The 20439-nt window shown below is 54.9% G+C and overlaps 2 protein-coding genes across 4 annotated transcripts in view; one reads left to right on the forward strand and one right to left on the reverse strand.

Annotated features, from left to right (window-relative positions):
* The first annotated feature begins 102 nt into the window (after positions 1-102).
* Positions 103-4724, forward strand: MIEF2 (mitochondrial elongation factor 2). 2 transcript variants are annotated; one of them, XM_056136218.1, is made up of 4 exons: positions 103-217; positions 1950-2100; positions 2239-2419; positions 2879-4724. In XM_056136218.1, the coding sequence occupies exons 2-4, from the start codon at positions 1957-1959 to the stop codon at positions 3931-3933; spliced, it is 1380 nt and encodes a 459-aa protein (XP_055992193.1). In that variant the 5' UTR covers positions 103-217; positions 1950-1956; the 3' UTR covers positions 3934-4724. The 2 variants fall into 2 exon arrangements, with proteins under 2 accessions (XP_055992193.1, XP_055992194.1); XM_056136219.1 differs by lacking the exon at positions 103-217 and adding an exon at positions 1547-1569.
* Positions 4725-17242: 12518 nt separating this feature from the next.
* TOP3A (DNA topoisomerase III alpha) overlaps positions 17243-20439 on the reverse strand; it is a 32263-nt gene continuing 29066 nt past the window's right edge. The window contains exons 16-18 of one of the 2 annotated variants that reach the window (XM_056137155.1): positions 19922-20044; positions 19083-19771; positions 17243-17860 (exon numbers count right to left, since the gene is read on the reverse strand). In XM_056137155.1, coding sequence (XP_055993130.1) covers positions 17682-17860; positions 19083-19771; positions 19922-20044 — 991 coding nt within the window. In that variant the 3' untranslated portion in view covers positions 17243-17681. The remainder of the gene's footprint in view (positions 17861-19082; positions 19772-19921; positions 20045-20439) is intronic. The other variant, XM_056137154.1, reaches the window with a different exon arrangement.

Genomic DNA, 20439 nt, shown 5'->3' on the forward strand with positions numbered 1-20439 from the left:
CCATTGGCTGGCTGCTCCCTATTTGGGAACGTGCGCCCGGGCCTCCTGCGCTCCGATTGGCGCGCGGGCCTGCTCCTCTACGTGCTTGGGAGTCCGCGGCCACCTCGGCGCCTCGCCGTGCGGATCCCTCCGCGTTCTGTTCCGGGCCGCTCCGGGCTCCGGGCCCCGAGGGAACCGACCGGGCGCTGCGGTAGTTGGCGCTGGGCGCGCGACGCAGGTAAGGGCAGAGCCCGGCGGGACGCGGGTCCCCGACCGGGCCGCCGGGCAAGGGCGTGGCCTCCGCCGCCGCCGCGGTCACGCGGAGGTGCCGGGTGTCCGCGGAGTTCGAACCCTGGCCTGACCCTCTCCGTTTCGGGTCCCGGCCCTCGGGGTTCTCGGGGCGGGACGGGCAGTGCCGGGCGGGCTCCCAGCGCGGCCGTCGTGGGCCGGGTGGCGCAGAGGCGGTTACGTGTAGCCTTGAGCGCCCTCGCCGGCCTCCGCTACCCTGAAGCCTGCGGGTTGGGCCCGTGAGATCCGCCAGGCTTGGCTGCTTAGCCCCAGGAGGAGGCGGGGTAGGAGGGGGAATTAAGAACCTTTAACTAAAAATAAAACGCTTTTGCTGTTTTCAAAATGTGTTTCTGCCCCTGCCGGCTGTATCAGTCCCCGTTGCGGAGACGGACACGGGGCTGTCGGGTGGTGGTGGGTCACCCGCCGGGTGCCCGAGCCGGCGGCGCCAAGCCCTGAGAGTCATTTTTAGACTGGGTGAGTGAGGGGGGCGGGGAGAGGTCGGGCTGCCTCGGGTTTCAGCTGCTGCTGCGTGTTGTCTGTCACCTGGCAGCTGAGCCGTGTCACCCACAGCCGCGTGGGGTGGGCAGGAGCTCAGGCCAGCACTGCCTGATATCGCTGGGCCTCCTAAATCATCCCCCTGGAAGCGCCTGGCCCGGGAGAGATCTCTTCTAGATTCTTCCCAGCCCACATTTGGGGCGCTTCACTTGTAACCCTCCTTCTGCACCTCCCTGTGTCACAGCACAGTTGAGTGAATGGGGGTGTTAGGCCTGGCTTGGGTTCCTGACAGCTGAGCACAGCTCCCCCAACTGCCTCTGGCCCAGACTGGAGGGACACCCAGAGATACCTGGTCCTGTCGGGTGAGTGGTCACTGCCCCTGCAGCTAATCACTCAGCCTTTCCCACCCACCTGGGCTCAGGCAGCTCTCCCACACGCACCCCCACCCTCTCCACTCCAAGACACCTGGCCCATCTTTTTTTCTTTTTTCTTTTGGTTTTGGGCCACAGCTGGCAGTTGTCCTGGCTCTGAGCTCAGGGATCACTCCTGGCGTGGCTCAGGGGACCACACGGGGTGCTGGAAATGAACCCCAGATGGCCGTGTGCAAGGCAAGCATCCTACCCATTATACTATCTCTCTGGCCTCTCCCTTGCTCTCTTGCCTGACTTGGTAGCACCGCCTCTGAGCTGGCCATCTGGGCTGCAGGTTGTGGTCTTTACAGGGTCCCATTCAGGACATTAATGAAGGGGCCTCTAGACCTGGCCATCGACTCTGCGGGACTGACAAGACCAAGGCTGGGGGAGGAGGGTGAGAGTTGGAGGTTTAGTAAGTGGGCGTGGGTGCCCACCAATGGGGGTAGCTTGCCGTCTGTCTCTGCATGATGGGGTTGGTGTCGGGGTTCCTGGAGCACTGGGTGATGATGCCCTTTTCTCACCCACTGTAGCTCTCAGGAGCTTTCTGTGGGGCTCCCTTCTCCAAGGGGTAGGTGGGGTATTTGCAGACTTGAGAAGTTTCTCCACTCCCCACGAAACCCTGCGAGGGGCCCTTCCCCTGAGTTGTTCTCGGGACCCTCCCCACCCCCACCTACCTGGGCCCAACAAAATGCAGCTGACTTACCTGCCCACTGCTGCTCCCAGGCCAGCCTGGCCGCCCCACCCTGAGCGGTCTCTGCACCCTGACTCTTACAGGCGGATCATGGCTGAGTTCTTCCAGAAAAGAAAGCAGCGCGATGATGAGGTGCTGGGCAGTGCTGTGGACTTCCTCCTGGCCAACGCACGCCTAGTGCTGGGTGTGGGTGGTGCTGCAGTGCTGGGCATCGCCACCCTAGCCGTGAAGCGGGTAAGCCAGGCTGTGCCACTGATACCTGGGGCTCCCAGGGGCCCAGAGCAGGGCTCCGGGCAGGAGCGGGGAAGCCGCGGCTGCTGACACCTGCTTCTCCCAGACTCCTAACACTCTGACCCCACACTGTGCCCACAGCTCATCGATAGGGCCACCAGCCCGAGGGACGAGGAGGATGCCAAGGGGGACACTACGTGCCTTGAGGAGAGCTGGAAGGAGCTGAGCCTGCTCAAGGCCACACCACGCCTGCAGCTCCGGTCGCCTCCCGCTGCCCTCAGCCAGTCCAGGTCAAGCCCAGCACCCCTGCCCCCAACCCCAGGTGAGTGGCACCTATGACACCTGGGAGGGACCCCTGTAGTGGACACATTTGTGGACAGCCCAAGCTCTGCCCAGCCCCTCCTGGACACTGCATGTTGAGGGGCAGCACGTTCACCCCCCAACCCCCACCTCCCTTTTTCCTTCTGGTGTTGAGGCTAAAGTTACCCAGATGTGCAGACTTGGAGATTGGCTGGGTGTTACCAGACCACCACAGAGTATTAGGTGGGGGGGGTGGGGGCAACTGAGGCTCAGACTCACTCTCTGTATGGAGCTGTTTCCCCCAGAGGGCAGGAATCGGGAACAGAATTTGTCCTCCGTGCTTACAAGGGCAGAGTTGGACTCTTAGGGAGCTGTTCCACAGACGAGGGGACTGGGACAGGGCAGCACACAGCTAGTGAGCAGGTGGGTTCTCCTGCCTCCTCATGGCTGCCTCCTGACAGTTCTGCCCCCTGCTCTGCAGAGAAGCCCAGAGATGCAGCTCCTCAGCGCGCCGCTCCCAGGAGCTCCCCAGCACCTCCGTGCCTGACCCTGCAGGAGAAGCTGCTGGTGTTCGAGAGGGGCCATGCCCACATCCCTGCGGCCCACGGGGCTCTGGCCAAGCAGCTGACTGGTGACATTGCCCTGGAACTGCAGACCTTTCTCCAGAGCAAGTTCCCGGAGCTACCTTTCGGGGCGCTCGTGCCCAGCGGGCCACTCTATGACGGGCTACAGGCAGGGGCTGCTGATGACGTGCGTGTGCTGGTGCCACTGGCGCTGGAGCCAGGGCTGTGGAAGCTGGTGCCTGGCCTGGACACTGTCGCCCGGGACCCTCGCTGCTGGGCGGTGCGCAGGACTCAGCTGGAGTTCAGCCCGCGGGGGAGTAGCCCCTGGGACCGCTTCCTGGTGGGCGGCTACCTCTCCTCCCGCGTCCTGCTGGAGCTGCTTCGCAAGGCCCTGGTCGCCTCTGTCAACTGGCCGGCCATCGGGGGCCTCCTCGGGTGCCTGATCCTGCCCAGCGTGGCCTCGGAAGAGCTGCTGCTCGAGGTGCAGCACGAGTACCTGGAGCTCACTGTGGCGGTACTCCTGGCAGTCACCAGTCCCGATGTGCAGGACCGCCTGCTTCTGGCCTGGCCCCTGGAGGGGCTAGCCGGGAACCTCTGGCTCCAGGACTTGTACCCGGCAGAGGCCGCCCGGCTGCGCGCGCTGGATGACCTCGATGGTGGCAGCCGGCGGCGGCTGCTGCTGCTCTTGTGTGCCATCTGCCGCCGTCATCCGGCCCTGGGGAGACTGGGCCGTGGCCACCTGATCCAGGTGGTCCTGCACCTGGGGGAGGAGAAGGTGGACTGGGCAGAGGAGGCCCTGGGCGACCGCTTCCTGCAGGCGCTGGAGCTGCTCATCACCAGCCTGGAGCGGGCCAGCCTGCCCTGCCACTTCAACCCCAGCATCAACCTCCTGGGTGGCCTCTGCGAGGAGGAGATCGATGACGTCGGTTACGCACTGTACAGAGGGCTGCAGGCCCCCGAGGAGCTGCTGTAGTCGGGAGGGGGCCGCGCTTGCGAGCTGTGACACACACAGTGCCGCTGAGGGGTCAGGGAGCACCTGCTCTCCTGCTTTAGCCAGAAGTAAGGGCAGAGTGTCTTAGAAGCCCACCAGGTTAGCATGTGCTTGAGCCCCAGCTGCTGGAGGCCTGAGCTCGGAGAGGCTGTGTTGCTGTCCCCCGGGCAGACCTGGGCCGCCTCTCGGTCACTCGGAGGGCCAGCTGCTCACGCATGCGCCTTGGTGCCTGGGCCACAGGCCCCTGGGCAACCAACAGGACACAGCTGGGGAAGGCCAGCACAGGTCTCTGAGAAGAGGGGGAGTTAGTGCCTTCCTTGGGTGCTGGTTCTTGGCATCCTGAGACTCTGGTGCTGGGTGGCAAACACCACATGGAACCCATGCCCAGGCCGGGGTCGCCTGGCACCCATACCATGTAGCGTTTGGCCCACTTGGGCTGTGGGTTTGGTGTCTGGGGATCTGCTGGCTTGCCAAGCTCACTCCCCGCGCCTGACAGGTCTTTTCCTGACACGCTTCCCACCCTCTACCTCAGCAGAAAGCTTTTCTCCCTCCTCCGGGGCAAGTTTGCTCTGATCAGCAGCATTTCCTGGGAGAGTTCATTGCCCAGATCTGAGGGTGACCCTGGCCTGCTGCTGGCCAGGGCAGAGCAGAGGGCCATGCTCACAGAAGCCGGGGACGCAGGCGCCACCACCACAGTGCCAGCACCAGCTCTCACCGAAGTCTGCGGGACTGGGGCGATCCCGCTCTTCCCCCCCCCCCCCCCCCCAGGTGCCCGTCCTGCTGAAGCAAAGCTATGCCCCAAAGAATGTGAGCAAGAATAAAGGAAAAATTCAAGCATGCGAGATAAGTGCTCGCTTCTGAGGCAGCTGTTTGGAATGCTCGGGGAGCCTGCCTGTGGCTGTGCTGGAGTCGGTGGAGGTGACATGTGACAGGCTTCCCTGTGGGCTGGCTGGTGTAGGAGTGAATGCCAGTTAGCTCGGGTATGGTATTTCCCCAGCACCCGGAGGGGGGTGGGGGGGCGGCACAACTTTGTGAGTTTGGAAGAAATGTGATTTCTCCTTCCCGCCTCGGTCTGCAAGATGGGGGCAGCTCCCAGCCCCTCAGCACAGACAGTCATGGCAGAGGCTTAAATCTCTGCTACTACAAATAACAGGTGAGGTCACTGTTACTGCTCCCTGAGGGGCCCCACACCCCTCCCAGCTGGGGATGCAGGACAAGATGGCCCAGGGTTACCTCTGAATGTTCCAGTGGTAGCCAAGGTGGCAGGGGACAAGCTGGAAGCAGAGGTCTGCCCTGGCATTCTCACCTACAAAACAGATTGGGAAAGCTGAGCTCAGAGACCACTATGGGGATAACCAAGGGGCACAGCTCTCCTGGGGCTGGAACAGAACAGACCCCTAAGCCCCAGAATGAGGGGCTTTGCTGCCAGGCAAGCTGTGAGCGGCAGCGTGCTCAGCTGAACCCGCTTGCAAAGGGCTGGGCTCCGGGACATGGCAGGAAGACTAGATGCATTATAAGGGAAAGAGAAAGACCCAAGAGATAATATAGCTGGTAGGTAGAGCACTCATCCTGCATGCAACTGACCCGTCCCACATGGGGTCCCCCGAGTACTGCCAGGAGTAATCCTAGAGAGCAGAGCCAAGAACTAGCCCTGAAAACAGCTGACTGTGGCCAAAAAAAAAGAGGTGTGCTCGATCACCCACCCATCCAATCAGAATGTGGGAGTCAGTTCATTTCCACCGGGAGCCTGTGGGCTCTGCTCGTGCAGGGCTGTGCCCACAGCATAGGAAGTTGCCGCTGATTCTCCCCTGGGTGCAAGTTGATTCCAGGTGTGGTTTAGTCCAGACTCTCAAGTCATGCTTAACCCCATCCGTAGCCTGGGTTTTGCTTTATCAAGTGACCCAGAGCTATTTTTGAAACTGGCATGCAGATTCCTTTGCCATGGCTGATATGCAAAACAAAGTAACTGGCCTTCTGCAGGTCCAGCGAGGGGCCGGGACTGCCCCTCAGCTTGGGCTGAAGTGCTACCTGAGGACTATGACCACACTCACTCCATTTTTATTTTTTGGCACCCTCTGCCCTCACCCCCCTGTTCATGTGGAAAGTGGGCTGACAGCTAAAAGAATGCTGGCTTAGTGCCCATCGAAGAATATTGCAAAATGGCAAACAATATTGCTAAGTGACCACCCAGAGATCCTCTATCCTCACAGAACAGCGTTGGACTCAGGTACAGCTGGCTGAAGCCCTGAATGCCCCTGAACACAGGGCGTGAGTCATGTGGTCCCCAGCACTGGAGTCCCTGGCAGCGCCACAAGGTCTGGGACTAGCAGAACCGAACAGTCCTATTGGCCAGGATTGCTGGGTGGCAGGGACAAGCTTCACTTTCATAAATGGATCTTAACACTTAGAAAATTTCCTTTTGGGTAAATACTCAGCTGTGGAAGTCCTTTTGCTGCTGTTTCCTGGGCGCCACGGCCAGCAATGCCCAGGGCTCTGCTCTGCTCAGGGATCACTCCTGGTGGGGCTTCAGGGACTATATGGGATGCCAGAGACCGAACCCCAATCAGTGCCTGCAAGGCGCTTGCCACCTCCCCACTGTACTATCTCTTGGGCCAGTCTTATCAAGAGTTATCAAGTCTAATCAATTATCCCTCCAGTTGGCCGCCTGGTTGTCTCCTTGCTATTTTAAATAAAAGTGCATGCTCCCACACACACATTCCTATGTGAGGCCTGGTCCTGAAGAAAGTGTACACAAACTCCCATTAGGAAATTTGTGGGAAGCGTTCAAGTGTTCAGGTCCCAAAGCTCTTATCAAACCACTCTATGTAGATGTATTTTGGGGGTGAAGAACCACACCCAGCTGTGCTCAGGGCTTCCTCCTGGCTCTGTGCTCGGTGATCATTCCTGCAAGGGCTCAAGGCCATATGGGATACTAGGGATCGAACCCAGGCTGGCTGCATGCAAGGCAAATGCCCTACCCACTGTACTCTCTCCAGCCTCACAAAACCACACTTTAGAGGCCTGGCAGTGGCCTGACACCCAGCTCCAGCATGGAACCATGGCTGGTGGGGCTGTATGAAGGTGCCGTGGCCGGCCTGTGAGTGCAGCCATCCATCCAGCAGCCCTCGCTGCCAGGTACTGCGTGTACACTCCACAATAGAACTCAGCAGTGGAAAATATGTTTCATGTACTCATATACCCACACCCAGGCCCATGGCTTCCCACAAGTGGCCTTAGACAAGAAACAGAGGTTCAGTGTCAGTGTTCTGATTTGAGGCTGGAACCCTGCTGGAAAACGGTCCCTGATCTCACGTACAGGCACCCAGGAGCACTTCTGGCCTCTGAGCCTCATGCGGACCCTGTCCCCTGACTGCCTGCTGGAGAGCTCCCAAGGGCTGCCTGCAACTCATGTCCACGGGCCTGAACTGCTCACCCCACAGTCTGAGGCTCAGCACTGCCCCATCTCTGCCTTTTTATTTCCAGTTAGAATTGTCAGCTGGTCTATCACATATTTGGACATTTCCAGTTTTATTTATTATTTTTTTAAGTTTATTTAGTTTTTTCATTTTGGGGTCATAGGGCTGGAGCGATAGCACAGCGGGTAGGGCGTTTGCCTTACAAGCGGCCAACATGGCCGACCCGAGTTCGATTCCTCTGCCCCTCTCGGAGAGCCCGGTAAGCTACCGAGAGTATTCAATATGCCAGACACAGTAACAACAAAGTCTCCAATGGAGACGTTACTGGGCCCGCTCGAGCAAATCGATGATCAACGGGAGGGCCTTTACCTTACCTTTACTGGCAATGCTCAGGGGTTACTCCTAGCAGGCCTTTGGGGACCATATGGGAAAGCAGGAATTGAACCTGGGTTAACCACATTCCATGGTGATTTAAAAAAGATATTTATTTGAGGAGTTTGGAGATCACATCTAGTGGTGCTCAGGGCTTACATCTTACCTGCTATACTACCTCTCCTCCAGCACCGCATAGTTTCCCTGAACCCCGCTGGGAGTGAGCCCCGTGCAGAGCCAGAAGTGAGCCTTCCTGAGAGCAGAGATGGGGCCTGGCAGGACTGTCTGAGTCCCAAGTTCATTTGCTTGTTATCTCACAATCAACTTTCCCAGGATCCTGACTCCACTCCCTGCACCAACTCCAGTGACCTGCGGCAGGGCCAGGGGACAGCTTACAGGGACAGCCTGGAGGACAGTCTCTGGGCTGCAACCAAAGCTGGGGACTTGCCCTGACTAGGCACGACTGTGCCCAGGGTCCTGCTGCTGCTGCGCACAAGCCTGGTGCCGGGGCAGTGGTCAGCTGCCAGCTGCCCTATTTTTAGCTTTAAACGACTCGAAGACCAGGGAGAGCCCTTCGCCGCTGGGTGGCAGGGCGTGTGGGGACAGCAGGCATGTGGGAACAGAGTGGAATCCAAGCACTGAGGTGCGGACGTGACTGCAGAGCTCCCTGTTTGGGGAAGGCATTTGCCACCAGTTCCTGTTTCTGTTGTCACAAGGGCAAGAACTGAGAGACTGCGGACGTGTGTCACTACTGGGCTGAGTGCCCTGCTGCGGACTAGGCTTTGTGAGAGTGTTATTGCCCCAGTCCTGCGCTGCACACAATGCAGGTGGCATTCAACACAAGAATCTGGGGATTCCCTTAGAGGTTTGAAGTTCTCACTTCTGTTGTGCCTAGTGCAGTGCTAAACCTCCACTTAAGAGCACTGACAGAGAAGCAAAAGGCCATCAGAGAGGGCGCACAGGCTTGGAGGTGAAGGCCTGGCCCAGGGGGGCCCAGCAAGGTCAAATCAGGCCCGAGCCAGGTTTGTCCTCAGCACCAACATGTCTACATACTCTGTCTCCGCTTGCACAGACCAGTGGGAAAATTAAAATCTGCCAATGTGGGGCTGGAGAGGTAGTACAGCAGGTAGGGCACTTGCCTTGCATGCAGCTGACCTGTGTTAGTTGATTCCCAGCATCCCATGTGGTCCCCTGGCCCCGCCAGGAGTGATCCCTGAGCACAAAACCAGGAATAAACCTTGAATATTGCCAGGTGTGGCCCAGAAACCAAGAAAGTAAATAAAGCCCACCAATGTGTCTAGTAGGCGGACTCTACAAAGAGCTCCTACATTTCAACAACAAAAAGACAACACAACTGAAAAAATGAGCGAAGTCCTGAATTAGACATAGCTGTGATATACAAACGGCCAGTCAGCTCACAAAAATGCTCCTCGTCATGGACACCAGAGAAATGCCTGTCAAAACCACTGTGAGAAGCTGTCTTACACCTGTCAGGATGAGCTTAGTACAGAGAAATACATCTGCTGAGGACGCAGTTAAACAGCAATCCTTGCACCGCCAATGTGAGTGCAGAGTGGCCCATGGCAGTGTGCAGTGAGTGGCTCCTCTGAAAGTTAAACACAGAACCGCCACCACGCGACACAACTCTACAGCTGGGCGAGCAGGCCGGGAAACATGGAATCCGGAATGTGGTTCAATAGTAGAGCCTCACGTGAGGGCTAAATCTCTGGCACCACAGAGAAAACAAAAGCAAGTAGGTGCTCCAATACCTACATGTGAATACTCAGAGCAGCCATGTTCAATCACCAAAGGGGGAACGTGCCCAAAATCTACCCGCTGACGAGAAATGTGACATGGTGCAGCCATCCAGGGGATAATCAACCATCGAAAACACAGTTGAACCAGAAGGCCAACTCAGGGAGTCATCTGAAGGGTTGAACTTGTGCGTTGCACGCAGGAACCCCTGGTCTGATCACCAGCACCGTGTGTTCCAAGCACCAGAGGATCTGGCTCTGGAATGAAATATCCCAAGTCCAGGTGGTCCGGTTGTCCCCACTCTGCTGTTTCACTTTCTCTGGCGTCAGATACCTACGGTCAGTCACCAAAAATGTCACATATGAAGTTTCTGTTTGAGAACCACTCCTGGCAGTGCTCAGAATTTACTCTTTATGGGGCTGGAGTGATAGCGCAGCGGGTAGGGCGTTTGCCTTGCACGTGACCAACCCGAGTTCAATTCCCAGCATCCCATATGGTCCCCTGAGCACTGCCAGGAGTAATTCCTGAGTGCAAAGCCAGGAGTAACCCCTGAGCATCGCCAGGTGTGACCCCCCCCCAAATTTACTCCTTACTCAGGAATCACTCCTAGCAGGCTCAGGAGACCATGTGGGGTGCTGGGGATCAAACCTGGGTTGGCTGCATGCAAGGCAAAATGCCCTATGCACTATACTATTGCTCCAGTCCCTCGTGTACAAAGTTTTTAAGACCACAGACATACTTTTTTTTTTTTTGGAGGGGGAGAGTGAGATGGGGCCCACACCAAGCAGTGCTCAGGGATTTCTCCTTGCTTTAAGCTCAGGGATCACTCCAGGTAGGCTAAGGGGTTCATATAAATCACATGCAAGGCAGGACGCTGCCCACTGTACTATCGCTCTGGCTAACAATATCTACTGTGCCCAATTACTAAATAAAGCTTCATCAACACCCAATATTACACCACTTGGTATAGGCTGTGATTGAGCATCTGCTGGAGCCTGGGGCAGGTCTCCCTCATCATGTAACATAAATGAATCTGGGGAGCACTAGGCTGAGGGAAGGGAACTGGACATAGGAGGGCAACACCCCAGGGTGCAATTTCTAGGCACCAGGAAAACCAGAGAAAAGGCCAGAGAGTACAGGGGATGAAGGGTTGCAAGTGGCTAACCCTCATTCTGTCTTTGGCACTGGATATGGTCCCCTGAGTATGCTAGGATCACTCCTGAGCAGAGACAAAACAGCCCCTGGGCACCACTGGCTGTGCCCCTGCCTCACTGCTGGAGGTGGGGGGGGAAGCACAGACACATGTGCAAGATAACATTGGTTTGTCCTTTCTCCCTGGGAGAGAGACAGGGAGCTTAGTTTTATCAGGTTACACCCATCACAGTGCTCCCGAGTCATTTCCATTCCTTTGTTTATCTGTAACCTCTTTCTTTGTGCTCTGCTTCCCCAACTGGCCAGGAGTAACCCCTGAGCGTCGCCAGGTGTTACCCGAAAAGCAAAAAAAATTACCTTTTCCCTCTAAACAGACTCTGTTAACTTGTAAGGTCAGATCCTTTTAAGGACACTTCACTTGTATTCATAAGTAAAATATGACTTTTCTCTTTCTCTTATGTCCTTTTGCATAGTTTACCTTAAAGCAATGTCCTTTTTGTATAGACACAGGAAGACACTTAATATTATGCTTTTGTAACTTGGGAGTTAATTGACTCTGAATGATATTCACTCCTGGGCATCTGGTTGCTTTTTTTTTGCTTTTTGGGTAACACCTGGCGACGCTCAGGGGTTACTCCTGGCTTTGCACTCAGGAATCACTCCTGGCAGTGCTCAGAGGACCATATGGGATGCTGGGAATCGAACCCAGGTTGGTCGCGTGCAAGGCAAATGCCCTACCCGCTGTGCTATCACTCCAGCCCCTGTTTTCTTGACTTAAGCCTTAGTTGTCCTTAACTTCTAGCACCCCAAAAGCAGGGTCCCAACGAGGGACTGGATGAATCCAGGGCAAGCTGTAAGCTACCCTGGCATCGAAATGGGCCAGGCAAAAGCAACACTGTACTTAACTCAAAGTTAAGAGCATGATTATTGACAAATATAGTCATGATCCAAAAAGTAATAATTGAAGAAGGACCCTGCTGGGGTTAGGAAAGACTAATCTGGCCTGAGCACTGTGATCTGAGATCTATAGCGACATGGTCCCAGGAGAGCAATCCTATAAGCTTAATGTATCTCTTACTGTGTCCATACAAAATGACTAATATTATGAATGTTTATAAGTTTGTTGGACTAAGGAAAGAAGAAACACACCCATCGATAGAATTTCACTCTTGGGTGGGTCGTCCTGCTGAATGAGAGTTTGTCCTAGAAGAATCTTCCCGAGGAAAGGATTTTACCTCTGTTGATTGTATGACCACACCTATGTATAATCCCCAACCCCTCATGATTTGGGAAACTAAGACTGTAAAAATAGAGGAGAATCGGGAGGAGAATGAAATAGAATGCAGAGAGAGAATCAAGGGGAGTCAGGGAGAATTAAGGAGATTCTAGGAGAAGTATGAGGGAGCAGGATCCAAGAAGAAAAATGAAGGGGATCGGGAAAGGAAGGAGGAAGCGAACGGAAACAAGATTGGAATAAATTGTAATTGATACCAACCAGCCTGGCCCTCTTTCCCTCCTTTGCCCACCCATTGCCATTGGCCACCCAGGGTGGGGAAAGCAACATGAGACCACCAAATGCAGGAGGCAGTGGGAGAGAGCCGCCACGACTTTCATAATTGTTTTTTGAATACACAAAGTATAAATGTACTTTTTTTTTAAATGTAGGAGTGTTGCTATTTATTTTTTTATTTTTTTTTAATATTAAATATTTAATAATATCATTACCAAAAAATTAAGTAATTCAAGGCCAGACCCTGGGGGCAGAGGGCTCAGTATTCCTGCTCTTGCAACACCAACAAGTCCGTTGAGATTTATGCATTTTTTCATAATTTAATAATGTGACTTAAGTTGTTGCTAGCTTTGCAAAAATATAGCATAATAGCACAGATGTGGCTGTTAATTAAAAAGTCTCTAGTGAGAGCAAATAGGTTTCTGGGTGATGTTTTGCACAAGATTATGTCACTTAGAAAAAAATCTGAGTACACAAAATTCTGAACTTATAAACATTATGTGCCTAAGAGAGCACTCAGGTTTCTTCTTCTCCTTCTTTTTTAAAATCCCTCAGCACCCTGCTGAGTGAAGAAGAGTACTGAAGGCAATCTGCACACAAGTCTAAGAGTTTGGATATTTCCTTTCAGTGAGCAATGTTTCTTAGCTCACTAAGTCAAGACGTAGCTTTAATTTTTTTTTTTTTGACCTTCAACTCCAGTGTTTATTTTTTTTTATTTTTTTTTTATAATTTATTTATTTATTGAATCACTGTGGGAAAAGTTACAGAGCTTTCGGGTTTAGGTCTCAGTCATGTAGATACCGAACACATTTCCCTTTACCAATACTCATTTTTAACCCCGAACCCCAATAGACCCCCACCTCCCACCCCTCCCAATTCTTGTGAGGCAGATGAGTTCTAGTTAATACTCTATCTACTTTGACTAGATAGATTATTTCGATAGAAGATGCACAATTATTGTTTAGAGTTTACGACCCCCCCCCCCCCAATCAGACATGCTGAAACATTGTGAAATGATTTGCTTTCTACAACTTGGTTTAAGAATAAAATGATGTTTTGAATTTCTGCTATTTTACTTATTGACCCTGGAAGAATTTCTATTAAAAGTTAGCTACTTAAGAGATTGGTTTCTGTGCCCTGGAGTCGTGGCCGTGCCGGAGAGCCGCTCGTGGGGGGCAGCTGGCGACCTCGGTGGGGCGTGGGGGACGGCCCACAAAGCCCCCCTTCCCATGAGGTCCCCGCCGCTCCCCCGAGCCCGGCTCAAACCTGCTTTCCACAAGGCTCCCGTGCGGCCGCCATCTTTCTTTCCAGAGAGGAGCGGGCGGGCCGGTCAACGCCCTTCCCCCTCCGGACAGGCTTGGTTCCGCGGATCAACACAAGTCCATTTGCTTTTCTGCTCCAAGCGGCTGGTTCTCTGTGCTAAGTCCTTGTGCCTCCGGGGCCGTGGCCGTGCCGGAGAGCCGCTCGTGGGGGGCAGCTGGCGACCTCGGTGGGGCGTGGGGGACGGCCCACAAAGCCCCCCTTCCCATGAGGTCCCCGCCGCTCCCCCGAGCACGGCTCAAACCTGCTTTCCACAAGGCTCCCGTGCGGCCGCCATCTTTCTTTCCAGAGAGGAGCGGGCGGGCTGGTCAACGCCCTTCCCCCTCCGGGCAGGCTTGGTTCCGCGGATCAACACAAGTCCATTTGCTTTTCTGCTCCAAGCGGCTGGTTCTCTGTGCTAAGTCCTTGTGCCTCCGGGGCCGTGGCCGTGCCGGAGAGCCGCTCGTGGGGGGCAGCTGGCGACCTCGGTGGGGCGTGGGGGACGGCCCACAAAGCCCCCCTTCCCATGAGGTCCCCGCCGCTCCCCCGAGCCCGGCTCAAACCTGCTTTCCACAAGGCTCCTGTGCGGCCGCCATCTTTCTTTCCCGAGTGTTGCTATTTATTCAGCCATTGATTAGGCTGATTGAATTGGGCATGAACTCCACCTTACTTTTTTTTTCTTTTTTATAATTTTATTTATTGAATCACCGTAAGAGCAGTTACAAAGCTTTAGGGTTTAAGTCTCGGTCATACAATGATGAAACACCCATCCCTTCACCAGTGTCCATTTTCCACCACCAAAAACCCCAGTATACCCCCCATCTCACACCCTCCCCCTACCTGTGGGGCAGATGATTTCCACATTACTCTCTCTCTACTTTGATTACATTCAATATTTGGAAACCAGACCCACCATTATTATCTGGGATTTTATCCTAACACTCAGATCTGCAGAGAAGGCAACAGTAGACAATTTGTTTTCTATTGCTGATTATGAATAACATATGCTGTCATGCGGCCACAGTAGTGGGTGTGTGATTTTGGAATTCCAAAATTTTAACAATTAAATCTGGAGGGATTTCTGCCAAAACTTGCTGGGTTCCGAGATTTGTTCCTAAATCTCTTGAGAACCAATCGCTGTGGCAGTGCTCAGAATTTACTCCTTATGGAGCTGGAGTGATAGCAGCCCTCCTTAAGCAGCTTGATCAGAAGCCAGAGAGGTTGTTCGTGGGTGGCGACTCGGGGTCTCATTAGGGTGGGGAGGAGGAAAGGGCCGGCTCCACCCCCATCCCATGAGGCCCCGCGTGTCTCGTCATTGCGGGACCAAATCTGACCGTCCAATGGCCTCTGGAGGATGGCGGCCACTGAGCCTCCAGGGGGAACAGGCCAAGGCATGAAACCTATTCCCACCTGGGGTGGCCTGGCGCCGCTAACCTACTGCAGGAACCGGCCGTATTTTTGCCAAAAGCCGCTGGGTTCCAAGATTTGTTTCTGAGTCTCTGGGATTATGGCTGTTAAGCAGTTTGATCAGGAGCCAGAGAGGCCGTTCATGGGCGGCGACTTGGGGGTCTCGTTGGGGTGGGGAGGAAAGGGCCGGCTCCACCCCCAACCTGCGAGGCCCCACCGTGTCTCGTCACTGCGGGCCCAGACCTGACCGTCCAGTGGCCTCTGGAGGGTGGTGGCCACCGAGCCGCCAAGTGGGAGCAGACTAAATGTACTTTAAAATATGGAATTATGATTTCTTTGGGGGCCTGAGATAATGCGGGTTGATAAGGCACTAACCCTCACATTCAGTTAACCCTGGTTTGATTCCTGGTGCTACATTTGGCCCTAGATCCCCACAGAGAGTGATTCCTGAGCAGAGTGGGAGTAAACCCTGAGCACAATCGGGTATAAAACAAAAGAAAAAAAAATCCCAAAGAAAACTGGCTCATGGGGGCCAGAGAAAGCACAGAGGCAGGGTGCTTGCTTTGCAAGTGGCTGACCTTGATGTAGGAAGATAAAGACAGGGGAAGACCCTCAGCAATGAAACTTAGGTCAACAAAAATTCTAAGGCTGATCCACCCTGTGGATACGAAAAACAAACCTGAAAAGATCTTCAGCAGTGGACCCTGAGGAGATTGGACCCCTCCCCAAGAAGTTCCTCAAATCCTCAGACCTCTCCCTTAATCCAATTAACTTTAGTAATTCAGCCCAAGAAGACTCCAGAACATTCCGGATCAAGACAACTGGAGAAGAGCCTATAAAAACCACCTTGAGCAAAGGAAGATTGCACATGCTGCCCAAGCCCATGTGCTGCTTGCGCCCCATGGCCGAGTACATGTGTCACCCGCATCTCCCCTCTTGATATGCGTACTTTCATGCCTTCATGTCTAATGCTGTGATATGTGCAGGGCTCTCTCCACCCTTGGAGAAGCTTGTGTTCTCTCTTAAGCGATTTTTACTCTCTCTCACTACCCTCCCCCCCACTCTCTTTCTTTCCACACCTTCAAAAAGCCCTCCAAATAAAATCTGTTCTACTTCACTGCTTGTCTACTCCTGAAATTCTTTTCTGCGAGGTGATACAAGAACTCCGAAAACTCTGGGTAAGGCCTGGGACTGGTTTCTCCTTTCCTGCAAAGAGCAAATCCTTGCTCTAGCCTGAGTCCGTGGCTCCCCGAGAAATCAGGTGGTGGGGATGAACTCCTGTGCCTGGCAGACCAAGCAGACTTCAGGTGTGGCCTGACAGCCACCTGGTGGGGCTGGCAGGGCTCAGGCCCGTGCTGAGCAGGGGCTCATTGCAGACTTTACCAGTCCTACTTTTCCCAGCAGGACCCAGGAGGCAGAGGCGAAGTTGGAGAAGGTGACTGTCTTTCTCTCCTCCTGACTCACGTGAGCCACCGTGGGGTCCACTGACGTCAACCTGAACTCGAGCCCCAGCATCCCCCAGGAGGAAGCCCTGACCATCACTAAGTGTGGCTCCCCCAAAACAAAAGGCAACTGGGCAGTGGCTGCTAAGGCTCACTGAGCACAAAGGCTCTCGCCATGCCCACTGCCCAGATGCCCCAGAGCAGTTCCCATCAAGCCTGGGCAGGGCTACCCTGGCTGAAGGGAGTGTGTGTGTGTGGAGGGGGGCAGGGGCAGCTGCAGCCCCACTATGAGGACAGAGCACGTCTTCATCAACTGGTGACTGAGAACACATGCCCCATTTCTGCCAGGACAGTTCCTGTGATCACAAGGTTTTCCTGTAGGTAAAGAGGCTGTGGCAGCCTGAAGTGTGGCAGAGGACAAGGTGTACATGGCCAGACTGCCCACTCCCTGTGCGGGTGGACGGCTGGCTGACGGCATCCCGCTGGAGCCCGCATCCATATCTCCTGCTAGCATTCCCACACACGGCACACAGTGCCTAAGTAAAAGGGAGCAAAAGCCCTGGAGCAAATTGGATTTTTTTTTTGCTCTTTGGGACACAGCTGGTGGTGCTCAGGGGTTACTCTCTCTCATTCTTTCCTCCTCCACACTTTCAAAAAGCCCTCCAAATAAAATTTATTTCACTGCTTTTCTACTCCTAAAAGTCCTTTCTGCGAGTGAGACAAGAACCCAGTAACCCTGGGTCCTGGGTAGCAGAGGCAGATTGGGAGAAGGTGACCCTCTTTCTCCTCCCCATTTCACATTAAGTCACCCGTAGGGCCCACCAATATCAAGGGGACCATATGGGATGTCCAGAATTGAACCCTGGTTAGCCGCATGCAAGGCAAACACTTTACCCACTACACCATTGTTTTGGAGCAAGCTTTATTAAGGCACGTGATCTGCCCCAACTACAGCGGACTCTGAGTCAAGAGGAATAAAGCTGCATCTGTGGATGGAACTTTGGAGTGGGGCCAACAACCCTCCTGTCTCACAGCCAGCAAGGCCGCTTCCAGGCTGTCTAGACCTTTGCTGGAGGTGGAGAAAGCCCTGGGAGCTACGCCCACAGGAAGCACCAGCTCCTGGCCTTGGCTGGAGGCTGAGTGACAGGCCCTGGGAGTGTTCCCAGGGAGCAGTGGGCCATCATGTGACCCTGAGCCCGGGGAGGAGCGCCCTTGTCAGGGGTGATTGGCATCCTGATTCCCAAGCACACAGGAGCAGCTTCAGAGCTGCTACGTTTCTCAAAGCCCTGCGAAGGGTCCCTGGGTCCTGTCAGAAGCCACTCCTCTCAGGCGACAGGCAGGCCTGGAAAGTAGCTAGCTCTCCTGGGCTCTCCCTCATCATCGGTTCTGAGGACAGTTAGGACGGGTGTGACCAGGCTGGTGGCACAGGCTGCATTTCCGAGGTCTCCTGGCCTCAGACCCTGTTTCTGAAGAATTGATGCGGGGTCTTTTGTTTCTGGCCTCTGACTCCTGTGTCTTTCTTCTGCCTCCTGGCCAGGGAAGGGTTCCCAGAGTCCCTGTGGGCAGAATGAGAATCAGCACCCCGGAGCTCTGTCCTGGTGAATTCACGCCCTGTCCCTGACCCTGCGGCCCTCTTCCCTCAACAACTCTGGGCTGACTCTGGGCTCTGGAGGCTCCCGCTCTCTGTGCTGGCACGGACGGAAGGCATGGCACGTCACACAGGCCCTTTCAACTGTGGAAACCAAGCAAGGAATGGCTACGTGGAGAAGCGGCAAAGGCAGGGCTGCCGGTAACAGACTGAGCACACTTCAGGATGGGCCTGGTCAGGGCTGTCCCCAGGTTCCTCAGCAATGGCAGACAGCACCTGAGTCCTGGGTCTTTGCCAAACCTGGTTCCTCCTGCACATGGAGCAGTGATGTGTGTTGGAACAGTTCAAAACTAAGCTGCCTCATGAAACAGAAACCCTGGGAAGACAGGCAGGTACCCTGTCATTGCTGAGGAAACTGAGGCTGAGGCATTTGCTTGTGGCCACAGTGGTGAGACCCTGGGACCAGCCGTGTACCACGATGCACTCCTGCTGGGCCTCTCGATCCTCTCAGACAGTCAGTCAGGCTTCTGCTTCCCAGCGCCTTCCACTACACACCCAATGAGACCTGATGTCCAGCTGCCAGTTCCCACCATACTCATCCAAAGACACGTGGCCCAAGCTATGTGGTTTGGACAATTGGAGGCATCACTGGGCTAGTTTCATCTGAAGGGAAGAGGCCAACACCACCAGTCTGGTCAGGTTCTTGAGAACTCTGCAGACCAGGCAAACCTACCTTCAAACCCTTTTGGGCTGTGTCACACTGTAAGTCACCGCTGTTGTCTGGGCAAAGTGGGTGACACCCCCGGGGGGGGTGCAATTGGGGATACTTTCTGCTGCCCTAAAGTAGATTTCCAGGGGTGCTGTGCTCTCTCTCTCTCTATATATATATATATAAAATCTATTTCTGAAAAGGCGCTGTAAGGCCAGGAAGGTTGGCAGTTCTGGAGCACGGCCTCCCTTCTACCTCAGTTTGTACTATCAATGCTCTCCTGACAGAGCTGTCCCTGACTGTCAGCACAGCGCTGGCTGCACAGCAAGTGAATCCACTAACAGAGCTACCTCCCTGCCCTCGGTGGCCAGGGCCATGTCCCTTATGTCCTGGCTTTGGTGGCCTCAGGAGAGGCAGGCGTGGCCCTGGCTCCCACGATCATCAGTCTCGCTCAGGACTCCCCAGCAGAGCCTGGCCTTACCTGGGGCTACATTCTCGTCTACCCACTGGAAGAAGCCGCACTGCTGCTCTCGTGGCTTGGCGCAGGTGTGGAACTGACGCCCCTTATTGGGCCCCTCCTTCTGGACAGTCCGAGTGACGGCTGGTTGGCTGCACAGGCAGGACGCACTGCTGTTACCGCTGGGGCCGCCAGCCCCCCGCTGGGGGTTTCCTGAGCCTGGCAGATGTGCCAGGGAGCCGCCCCCTGGAGGTCTTGCTGCAGAGGGAGGAAGCCCACTGGCTCCTGGCTGGCTGCTGTCGGCCCACAGGAAGAAGTTGCAGCCGCCATTGTGGCACTTATAGAACTGGCGGCCCTGGTTGGGCCCTTCCTTGCGCACAGTGAGCAGCAGGGCCTCATGGCCGCAGTTGCACGTCACAGAGTTGCTCTCACTGGGCGGTGTGAGTGCCTGCGCTGGAGTCTTGGAGGCCCGGGCATGGCCGGTATTAGGAGGCTGTGGTGGGCCGCACTGGCCGCTGTCCATCCTGTTCAGGGCCTGGCTAGCCTGCAGGTAGCCAGTGGGCTGGCTGGCTGGCTGGCTAGCTGGGAGCGGGGGCCGAAACAATCTTAGATCCAAGATCTCCCGCAGGTTCTCGTCACATCCCCCAATGCAGCCAACAAACTCCAAAGGTATGGTTGGGGGAAGGCTACCACGCTTGAACTTGAACTTCAACCTAATGAGAAAGAGAGAAAAAGACATTACTCGGCACTGCCATTTTTCTCTGAGGCTGAGATACCCTCATTTCCCAGGAAGCCCACAAAAAGCACCAGACACCAACCCCTTTGAATGCCAAGACCCGGATCACCACTTTGGGCCAGCTCACCTGTGCACAGGGGCCGGCTGACAGACTGGACACACACTCTCATCCCGGCTAACCTCCAGCACGGAGTCTGGGAACCACACGGCCGAACGACATTCTGGGAAACCCACGCAGCCGACATAGAACCTGGGGGGCATGGAGCAGGTCAGGTGGCAGCCACCAGGATACATAAAATACAGGAAGGATCTGGAGCGACAGCACAGCAGGGAGGGCATCTGCCTTGTATGCAACCGACCAGGGTTCGATCCCCCGCATCCCATATGGTCCCCCAAGCACTGACAGGAGTAATTCCTGAGTACAGAGCCAGAGGCAATGTCAGGTGTGACCCAAAAGAGAAAAAGAGGAAAAAAAAAGGAAATCCTAGGCCACCTCATGGGCTAAGGAGACAGCTGTAACCGATCAAACAAGAATTCCTTTGGAGAGGAAATTCACAGGTATAGTTGCTAATATAAATCACCAGAGGAAAACGGTCTCTGTCCTTAACCAATGAAGCAGCTGCTACTGAGGATGCTTTTGGTTTC

The sequence above is a fragment of the Sorex fumeus genome, unplaced genomic scaffold (genome assembly GCF_029834395.1).
Source record: "Sorex fumeus unplaced genomic scaffold, SorFum_2.1 ptg000122l, whole genome shotgun sequence".
Taxonomy (NCBI): domain Eukaryota; kingdom Metazoa; phylum Chordata; class Mammalia; order Eulipotyphla; family Soricidae; genus Sorex; species Sorex fumeus.

What these genes read in the sequence shown, in the direction of transcription:
- MIEF2 (XM_056136218.1), top strand. Translation starts at nt 1,957, where the DNA reads ATGGCTGAGTTCTTCCAGAAAAGAAAGCAGCGCGATGATGAGGTGCTG. An exon ending in CCACCCTAGCCGTGAAGCGG is followed by an intron (nt 2,101 to 2,238) that starts GTAAGCCAGGCT and finishes CTGTGCCCACAG; the next exon opens with CTCATCGATAGGGCCACCAG. An exon ending in ACCCCTGCCCCCAACCCCAG is followed by an intron (nt 2,420 to 2,878) that starts GTGAGTGGCACC and finishes CCTGCTCTGCAG; the next exon opens with AGAAGCCCAGAGATGCAGCT.